The sequence below is a fragment of the Sinocyclocheilus rhinocerous genome, unplaced genomic scaffold (assembly GCF_001515625.1).
Source record: "Sinocyclocheilus rhinocerous isolate Xijiao unplaced genomic scaffold, SAMN03320098_v1.1 scaffold1013, whole genome shotgun sequence".
Classification (NCBI taxonomy): Eukaryota; Metazoa; Chordata; class Actinopteri; order Cypriniformes; family Cyprinidae; genus Sinocyclocheilus; species Sinocyclocheilus rhinocerous.
In genome coordinates, this window is record NW_015642049.1 from 295,214 (window position 1) to 306,221 (window position 11,008).

The 11,008-nt window shown below is 36.1% G+C and overlaps 1 protein-coding gene and 1 long non-coding RNA gene across 2 annotated transcripts in view; one reads left to right on the forward strand and one right to left on the reverse strand.

Annotated features, from left to right (window-relative positions):
• Positions 1–3,389: 3,389 nt before the first annotated feature.
• On the forward strand, positions 3,390–7,466 carry LOC107755366 (uncharacterized). The gene is made up of 3 exons (XR_001641683.1): positions 3,390–3,467; positions 5,000–5,088; positions 6,668–7,466. It is a non-coding gene; the product is annotated as an uncharacterized LOC107755366 (long non-coding RNA).
• Positions 7,467–9,737: 2,271 nt separating this feature from the next.
• The window catches only part of LOC107755358 (secreted frizzled-related protein 3-like), a 4,236-nt gene continuing 2,965 nt past the window's right edge, over positions 9,738–11,008 (reverse strand). Inside the window, exon 8 of the mRNA XM_016572137.1 lies at positions 9,738–10,676. Coding sequence (XP_016427623.1) covers positions 10,602–10,676 — 75 coding nt within the window. The 3' untranslated portion in view covers positions 9,738–10,601. The remainder of the gene's footprint in view (positions 10,677–11,008) is intronic.

Genomic DNA, 11,008 nt, shown 5'->3' on the forward strand with positions numbered 1-11,008 from the left:
GTTACTAAAAATTATACAACGCACACACACACTAATATATATATTTATATATTTATTATACATCTAAATCTAAAAAAAATATATATATATTTTATTTTAATTTAATTTCTTTTATTTTTCATTTATTTATTTATTTGCTGTTTCAAACCTGATGTCTTTCTTCTGTGGAACACAAAAGAAAACATTTTGAAGAAGTGCTTTTGTGTCCATTTTAAATCTTGTATGAAAAAGACCAATTCTTCAGCACAATTCATCACAATTCGTCATGTTTCCTTTTGTGTTCTGAAGAATAAATATAGTCATAGCAGTTCAAATTAACACGAGAGTGAGTAAATTATCCCAAAATGTTATTTTTTTGCCTGAACCAACTGTTTAAGACTAACCAGCAGTCTTTGCACACCGGATAGCAGCTGTTTAGGTTTTGACGTCCTCCTATAAGTGTCCACACAGAGTTCAGGAAGCCTCCACTTGTCTTTGGCCTCATTAAAGGGCAGAGTTGTTTTTCTGTGGCAGAGGGCAAAGAAAAGAAGCTGTAAATGCAAGCTGTACAGATGTTTTAACGTTCTGCAACATCAACAGTTAGGCAGACTAAATCACACATCTGCAATGCATTTGAGCTGGATCTCTACAGTCCAGACAACCCTTCATCATCCTCCACTTCGCACCTGCAGAGGAGACTCACGCATATGTGCACGGCCCTCTGTGGGTGCGTGATAGAAATGGTAACATACAGTAAGTGTTGCTTATTCGGTGACAGATTTCTTTTGATGCTTAATTGGAAACTACGGGCTTGATTTCAACAAAATAGTCCAGCACTGCGTTGTGCAATAGGCCTATTCATGTTCCCACAATAAGGGTGATCAGACTGAGGCCGATCACACAGCAGAGCTCCAGCCACATATGAAAGTGCTTAGAGTCAGTTATCTGAACAGCCACATGGAATCAGAACTCCATAGAAAGTTCCACAGATTTCCAAAGCTTTGGAATTCCTGACAAAGTTCTTGCACATATAAAACCCATATCTTCTTGTGTGTTTGTTTATTAGAGGTTTTGGCTAATTTTATCATGATTTCAGCTAACAACAAAAAAAAAGTCTAGTCCTCTCAGCTTTGCATTTAAATTAGGGGTGCTCCGATTGATCGGCTACATTGAACGATAATCGTTTTGGGAAGTTCGATCGGCAGTCTCTATCGAGGCAGTGTCGCATCGTCACTAAAGTTTATCATTTGCATTTCTTTTTAAGTCTTGCCAGTGTTTAAACCATTCAGCACTCGCGCGTTCTCCTAGAGACGGTGCGCTCATGCATACTCAAAGCACACACACATAAGGCCGCCTCACATACAGCTCACAAAATCAGGCTTGTGCTGTGTGTAAGCCATTGTGCAACAATTGCCCCATTGTAAAAACAAAAATGCACTGCATAACCAAACATTTCATATTTTTGAAAAATGTAAAAAAAAAAACTCCACCCATCAAATAAAAAAAAATACTCCCCACAATAGTCACCTAAGAGGGGAATTCCCCCATTTTCAAAAATGAAAATGAAATTCAGGTCCTGAATGAATGTCTGTAAAAATCCTGATTGGACCATCACTATAAATAATTCTACATGATAAAAAGAAGTCTTCAAAAAGATCGGTATCGGTGATCGTATCGGCAGATACTGCTTCCTGTGATCAACGATCGGTGATCGGCTCCAAAAGTCCTGATCGGAGCACCCTTAATTTAAATATCCCATGAAATGGCTTGACATTTGACAAGCACAGTTTTCTTTCCCATGTTAATGGAATTTTCAAAAATGTACTTACGAGTCAGGCCATCCAAGATGTAGATGAGTTTGTTTCTTCATCTGAACAGATTTGGAGAAATGTAGCATTACATCACTTGCTCACCAATGGATCCTCTGCAGTGAATGGGTGCCGTCAGAATGAGAGTCTAAACAGCTGATAAAAACATAACAATAATCCACAAGTAATCCACACAGTTCATCAGTTGACATCTTGTGACGTGAAAAGCTGTGTGTTTGTCAGAAACATTTTTGGGTGAAATATTCTTTTAACCAAGTAGGTCTATAATTCATAGGTCAAGTAGGTCCTATAACGGTTATAGGACCTACTTGACCTATGAATTATAGACCTACTTGGCATTTGGAAGTATGCAACCTGCAGATCCCATTTGCTAAATCTACTATGATATAACAACATATTTGCATTTATATAAGAGTTATGAATATCATATATCACTATATATGCTGCCTACAAAATTATTTAATCATTATAAGTTTACTTCTGAATACTTCATCTGTCAATGGAAATAAAGTTTTTTTTTTGTTTTTGTTTTTTTTGACCCCAAACGGTGTAGTTCTAGCATCTTCCACCTGAGGCTAATTGGTGTTGATGTATTTCCTATAAAAAAATAACAAGTCTGAGTGAGACATATCAAAAGCTTGTCATTTAAAAAAATAGCTAATGGCCACAGCAACGAACCACGATTTGCTACTTGATCGTATGTACTACTATAATATAATATAATATAATATAATATAATATACAGTGCATACGACGAAGTAGCGAATCATGATACAAAAAATGGTCTCAGCTTTTTAGTATCCTAGCTACATCCTACCTTTCAAATGAGGTAAATGTTCTCTATATAAAAGTTTCTTTAAAAATCCAAATACGAACAATGTGTGAACTTAGTGTTCATGACACAAAATAAAAGCACGTTAAGTATTAAAAACATATAAAACTCACCAATCTGTGTCTGTTTTTGTTGTTGAACGCACAGCAGGTGAAATAAGTAAAGAGGACCTTCAGGATGGCGGCTGACTTTGCCTTTTGCCTGATTTTTTTAGGAGGAAAAAAAATCGGAAATATCTGGCTGTGCTGACCAAAAGTAAGAACTATTTAAAAGAGGTATCATTTTAAAATGAACCTCTTCCTTCTGCCAGGACATAGCAATATTTTTTCTTTTAAAGGGGTCATATGATGCGATTTCAATTTTTCCTTTCTCTTTGAAGTGTTACAAGCTCTTGGTGCATAAAGAAGATCTGTAAAGTTGCAAAGACTAATCGTATGTACTACTATAATATAATATAATATAATATAATATAATATAATATACAGTGCATACGACGAAGTAGCGAATCATGATACAAAAAATGGTCTCAGCTTTTTAGTATCCTAGCTACATCCTACCTTTCAAATGAGGTAAATGTTCTCTATATAAAAGTTTCTTTAAAAATCCAAATACGAACAATGTGTGAACTTAGTGTTCATGACACAAAATAAAAGCACGTTAAGTATTAAAAACATATAAAACTCACCAATCTGTGTTTGTTTTTGTTGTTGAACGCACAGCAGGTGAAATAAGTAAAGAGGACCTTCAGGATGGCGGCTGACTTTGCCTTTTGCCTGATTTTTTTAGGAGGAAAAAAAATCGGAAATATCTGGCTGTGCTGACCAAAAGTAAGAACTATTTAAAAGAGGTATCATTTTAAAATGAACCTCTTCCTTCTGCCAGGACATAGCAATATTTTTTCTTTTAAAGGGGTCATATGATGCGATTTCAATTTTTCCTTTCTCTTTGAAGTGTTACAAGCTCTTGGTGCATAAAGAAGATCTGTAAAGTTAGACGAAGCGGAGTCCAGCCCGGGGTCATCACATGTGGTTGAGGCAAGCCCGCCGGCCGCTCTTTCGTCGAATCCGCCGGCCGTGCCTTTCTCAAGCCCACCTACCGTTCCTCACTCTAGCCCGCCCGCCGCCACTCACTCTAGCCCGCCGTGTGTGACGCTGTGTGTTTCGTTGTGAAAGCGAAACTACTTTGTTTGGCCTTCCAAAAGAGAACGACTAGAAATCAGTGGTTAAGTTGTATTTACAACACTGTTCCAGAACACTTCAACCCAAATATGGAAAATAATGTGTTTTTTGAACCTTAAACCGCATAAACACATTTCATTACACCAAATACACAAAATAATGTTCTTTTTAGCAACATCATATGACCCCTTTAAAATACATACCTATATGTTTCTGCTTTTTTATGAATTAGTAGGAGTTATAGTCTAAAGACAGATCACATTCTTGTGATCATCTCAAAGTGAAAATGTTGATAATTTCACAACTAATTGCAAGTCAGAGTGTTTGCAAGTCATGTTTTGTGCCATCAACTTTATATTATATAGAGGGGATACTGATTCCCAAAATGTGTTAAAATATAAAATAAGGGTTTCCTTCCCTGTAAAACCCCAAATTATGTATTAAGCATAACTGTTGCCTTGTTTGGGAAGGGATATTGCTAAGTGACTCTTGGCTTTGCTATACCCATTTCATTCCCTTTGCGTGCAAAACTTAATTAGCATTGGAATATCTTTTTCCCTGTTAACGTACTAAAGAAACAGAACCCAAAGAAAACCTCATATCAAGGAGCAGTTTAAAGGTGCACTCTGTATTTTTTCCTCATTAAAATGTTTTACGCATAAATAATAATACTGACAAATATTATTATAATAAAGATCACTCATATGATATATGACTCCAGATGTATCAGAGGGCATAATAATAATAATAATAATAATAATTCTGTTTTAAAGAATGACACATTGGAATGAAAGGGTTTATTTGTCAATCAATTTGGTTTAATGTAGAATAAAAATCTTTATTGAGTTAGTATGGCAGTAATTAATTCCTGCATTGACAAAAACATAGATTAAATGGAAAAATTATCATTAAATATGAATGACTATGACCTTGAAATATTATCAGCATGTAATTGCGGCTTGGCCTGCACTGCACACCTCAAATTTGAAACATTTGCCAGATTTTTCACACACATTTCAACATGTGTTTCTGATCACCGTTCATATTCATGAACACAGACCCTACGGTGTGACAGGAAATGTCTAAAAAGGGAAAAAGAGACCCAAAAGGACAGTTTCTGTTGTCAGCAGTTCTTTATGCTGTGAGTTATGGAGGTCAGTAAGTCTTTGATACTTTCGCAGCGTTCAGGAGTGCAAGGAGGCCCTGTCAAGGGTCCGGGGACAGTTCTCATTGTCAGCGGTTCTGGATAGCATTGCCCACATCAAATAAGGTTAGATCAATTTTAAGAGTTGTTCTGCTCAGCAGTGTTTTCTAATTTTTGTTCTTGCTGAGCAAATCATATTTTTATTGGTACTCTTTTGAGCACCAGACTTAAGCAGTGTGTGCTGTGCCAACTAAAGACTTTTGGAGAGTTTTGTAGCAATAACTTTTGTTACATGTCTATACTTTACACTTTACTGTCAATTATAAGTTATTGCTACATATTCTTATATTTAATATAATTTAATATAATAATATTAAAATATAATAATATATTTTATTTATTCATTATTTACTATTTATATTAGAATTATACATATATATATATATATATATATATATACAGGGTTTGAAATAATACATTTTTACTGCATCTCTGGAGCTCAGCCACAGTGATCTTTGGGTTCTTCTTTACCTCTCTCACCAAGGTTCTTCTCCCCCGATAGCTCAGTTTGGCCGGATGGCCAGCTCTAGGAAGGGTTCTGGTTGTCCCAAACGTCTTCCATTTAAGGATTATGGAGGCCACTGTGCTCTTAGGAACCTTAAGTGCAGCAGAATTTTTTTTGTAACCTTGGCCAGATCTGTGCCTTGCCACAATTCTGTCTGTGAGCTCTTCAGGCAGTTCCTTTGACCTCATGATTCTCATTTGCTCTGACATGCATTGTGAGCTGTAAGGTCTTATATAGACAGGTGTGTGGCTTTCCTAATCAGGTCCAATCAGTATAATCAAACACAGTTGGACTCAAATGAAGGTGTAGAACCATCTCAAGGATGATCAGAAGAAATGGACAGCACCTGAGTTAAATATATGAGTGTCACAGCAAAGGGTCTGAATACTTAGGACCATGTGATATTTCAGTTTTTCTTTTTTAGTAAATCTGCAAAAATGTCAACAATTCTGTGTTTTTCTGTCAATATCGGGTGCTGTGTGTACATTAATGAGGAAAAAAAATTAACTTAAATGATTTTAGCAAATGGCTGCAATATAACAAAAAGTGAAAAATTTAAGGGGGTCTGAATACTTTCCGTACCCACTGTATATATATATATATATATATATATAATATTTACTGTATGTATTTCTTTCATGTTTGTATAGTATTTTATTTTAATAACAATATTTTGGGGGGAATATGGCCAACATGTACATGAAAGCAAATGGTTGTTGCTACACAAGTTTGATTTTGACCAAGTTTATTTTTGTTTCGCTTTATTTTTAATGGCTCAAATATTTGAAGGTAGCTCTATCGCCCCCTTGAGTAACAATATATTAAAGCCATAAGTATACATGACATGATTTACACAAATGAAGATGTGAATACTTGGTCCCTTGAATGCACACTAAGAATGTGCACTTACGTTTTGTTGTGTATTGCTTACATCGAACCCATGAAATTAGCTAGCGTTTGCTTTCACATGCTTGAATAGTGCCGTGACAGGCCTTAAGCGATGCATGTTTCCACATAAGACTTCTCACAGCTTCAGTTACATACTGAGATTGAATGAAAATGCAACTCTATGGAATTTAAACTCCATCCATCCATTTAGAACTAGATTTTCTGCATAGTTTTTGTCTCCTTGCTGTGCAGGTTTTCTTTTTGGTCGGCTTGGAAGCAACATCAAACATCAATTTAGAGGAAACATTTCTGCTCAGCATCATAAAATGAATACATCAGTGCATCGCCTGCCATTCTTTCCCTTCTCATGCATAATGGATGTCAAACCAACCCGGTGATGGTGCGTAAGCTGATTTTATATGGAGAAACTGTAGTTAGGCCTCACTGAAGTGCTCCTCTGGTAGTCATTACAGGTCTGTTTTGTGAAGTCAGTGATATGTTTTGGGGAGGCCAGCCATTGGTTTGACGCAGGGCCAGATGCTGAATGAGCAGAGACGTGCCCCCTCCACTGCTCCTCCGGCAGCTCTAGAGAAACGGAAACAGGAGATTTACATTGCCGCTATGTTGTTTGATGGCTCCCACATGTCGCATAATTTCAACAGGTTAAAATATGAGGGCTGCAGGACAGACTGATTGTGAGGGCATTTATTAGCCCCGGTTATGGTGGCTCTTACCATAAGATCCTCAGGCCAAGACAGGCTGGTCGATTTATGTCGCAATAAATAATCCATTTCATGTTAATTCTCCCATAAACCCCCTGCCTGTGATTACGCCAACCCTTCAGATACATACATTTGTCACAGAGTACTTTTTCAACAACATCCGTTGGAACTGACAGCATGACATAACATGTGTCAGCAGCACTCACTGAATGGATGGCCTAAAGCAGCGGCTCTGTTCACAGGTCTGTTCTGATAAAGTCATGGACAGCTGAGGAAAGAAGAACAATGCTGTTTGTAAGCAATACAATGCAACTAATCATATAATTATGCATAGGATAGGATATTAAAGGATTTTAAAGTTTGCATGGGTTAATTATTGGCAATGGGATCAATATCATGCATTTAGAAAATATGTATAACAGAATGAAAAGTAAAATTTGATTTAATAGTGTGAAATATTCCTTTATTTTTTAGTATCACTGATATCCTTTTGTACTTTTGGTTAATATTTTTTTGTTCTATTTTCACTTTAATTTTAGCCAAAGCTTTAGTAAATGTGTGTTTTTGTAAATTTGTACTAATTAATTGTATTAACTTTTATTTTTAGTTTATTTAGTATTAGTACTTCAAGTTAAACTGAACAAAAATGAGAAATGTAGACTTGGCAACTAGCTGAAATAAAATAAGTTTAAGGGTTTTATATTTTATTTCATTTCAGTTAACGTTTATATAGTTTCAAGTAAAGAATATGGTTTTTATGGTTTTAGTTTTAGCTAATGATAATAACCCCGATGCCAACTTCAAACTTTAAAAATGGTAACGACTACATAGACATGTTTTATTTGGAATAACATGCACTAATGATTCATGCACAATAAGACTGAACATTCATTTGAAAAAGTAAATAGTGTCAAATATGTTTCATGTCACTTTAAAACTCTCTTATGTGTTAGTGCAGAATTTGTGGGCACTAAACATGCTCTTGTATTTCAGTCTGTGCCTAATGGTGGACATGGGGTCTACAGCTCTCTGGAGCAGGTTATTTACAAAGAGTAACTCTGTATGACTCTATTACTGTAGATTACTGTAGTGCCAGGCCCAGTACTGACCGGCGATATTGAGAAGTACAAACAGAGAGTCTCTCTCTTTCCCTGACAGCAGGAATGCTTCACAGAACAGTGCAACAGCATGCTAGTTTGGAATGGCTCCAGGTTTGCTCTCTATCCAGAGTCCAATGGCCAAAGGAAGATGAGGGGAGTTTTCAGGTCAGGAAACCTGCTTGAAAACAGTCATTATTTTTTGTAATTCCTAAAATTTGGTGTTGCAGGAATTACATAATTTAATCTTAAAGTAAGTAAATATGGTCAGTTTTGATTTCGGAGCAGTGTGGATGCACTGCAAAGCATGATATTCTTACTATTTTTGTCTTTTCTAGTAAAGAATATTTAAACATTGTTAAATCAAAATACATTTTCTTGAGAAGCAAAATGACTTAACATTTCAAGTCTTGTTTTCTGATAATTGTATCAAAATTATGAGTTTATGCCTAAAACACGAAAAACATCTACCAATTTGTAAAAATAAAAATAAACGTAATTCAGTGGGAAAACAAGATTCTTTTTCTTACACATTAGCTGATTTATTTATTTTTTTAAAGATAAAATTATTTTGATAAATATTACAAAAACGAGACTTAAAGGAATGGTTCACCCCAAAATGAAAATTTGCTGAAATTTACTTACCCTCAGGCCATCCAAGATGTCGATGAGTTTATTTCTTCATTGCAACAGATTTGGAGAAATGTAGCATTACATCACTTGCTCACCAACGGATCCTCTGCAGTGAATGGGTGCCGTCAGAATGAGAGTCTAAACAGCTGATAAAAACATCACAATAATCCACAAGACTCCAGTCCATGAATCAATGTGTCGTGAAGCGAAAAGCTACGTGTTTGCAAGAAGTCCATCAAGGCGCTTTAACTGTAAACTGTCTACATACCATAATAACATTTCATCCAGTGAAAAAAATCGATTTCCTGTTTTCCCCTCACATTAAAATCCACCAACATATTTGTTTAGAACGGTTTTGGACTTTTTTTGCTAGTAAACACTTCTTGACTTGTGCATATTTCTCTCCTGTTTCAGATGAGACTTTTTCACCGGAGAAAGCAATATTATGGATAGAGGACTCGTATTTTAGCCGGAAGCAACATATTTGCTTCACAATATATTAATTAATAGACTGAAGGTTTTTGGTTTGTGATTATTGTGATGTTTTTATCAGCTGTTTGGACTCTCATTCTGACGGCACCTATTCACTGCAGAGGATCCACTGGTGAGCAAGCAATGCAATGCAAACATTTTTCCAAATCTGTTTTGATTAAGAAACAAACTCATCCATATCTTGGCTGGCCTGAAGATGAGTACATTGTAAGCAAATGTTCAGTTTTGTGTGAACTATTCCTTCAATATCTTAAGTCATTTTGCTTCTCAAGTAAATGTATCTTGCTTTTAAATATGTCACTTCTGTGTAATTTATTTATTAAAATAAATACGTCACACCGAGTCGAATAAGATTAAACATCTTTAATTGAACCGAAAGTACAATGAAATATTCTTGTTTGTCTTGGAAGACAAAATGTCTATTTGTGAAATTGATGTCATTAGCAATGCACACAAACATCAGCTAGATGTAAACCGAGTTATAGGCTGATAATGGTCTCACGGTGGATTCTGAAGCATTATGTACAGTTTGTACAATAATAGCCGGTTCAATTGCATGACACTTGCAAATGCAACTTCTTCCTAGGAATGACATTTAAGATCAAGCATATCTACAAGAGAACAGAACTACGGAAATTATCATGTAAAAAGCTTTTTTCTTTTTTAAATGAACACCATTTAGAAAGCCCAACAGCTTGTTTTCGTCATCCACAATAATGTTACACACTCCTAGTCTCGGATCATCTCGACATCCCTGTGCTTCTGCCAAAGGATTCTCTCTCTCTCCCCACGCTGTTCATTGTTCTTCAGAAGAACGTTTAAACCTCCCGAGGGGGAAATTCAGTCTGTGATGAGAGCGTGTTTGTTGAATTTGTACGCAGAGAGCTCAATGGAGCACTGCGTCATGTCAAAGCACACTGGCATCTCCGTGACTCTCCATCTCATCGCCGCTAGAAAAATACTCCTCCCTCCCGTTCATTCCTTCTCACTTTGATGGACAAACGCTGTCCGACACTCACCACCCTTTCCCAACAAGTATACACAGCAATGTCAAACCAGCATTTTGTTTGTGCAAAGGCAACATTTGGTTTATGAGAATATAACGACAATAAAACAAAGCAACAACTAAAAAACAGTCTCAGCCAAAAATGAAAAACAAAACAAAAAAGTACAATAGTGCAATTCTTCTCTTCTCTTCTCTTCTCCTGCTTGGGCTTGTCCTTGTGGTTTTTCTAAGGACAGTTAGTGGCGGCTCCGTCTCGTGTTGCTCTTGCCTGAGTTTGCTCTTCTCTCCAGACGCAAAAGCTGGTCCCATTGCTGGCACACACAGAAAAACATTAGTCACTTCCCATTGCCCTCTGCATCAGGGGCCTCTTTCCATATGCTCGTTCAAAGGCTCTACAGTGTTAGATTTTATGTCAGCAGGTCAAAGCCATAAAACACAGAAATTAATGACACTTTATTCAATGGCAAGTTTGTAGAAGAAAAACATTTTCTTGCTAGATATTATGTCTGTCTGTCTATCATCTATCTATCTATCTATCTATCTATCTATCTATCTATCTATCTATCCATCTGTCCATCTGTCTATCCGTCTATCCATCTATCTATCAATATGTATTCTGACACTTAAAAATATAAGAATGTAA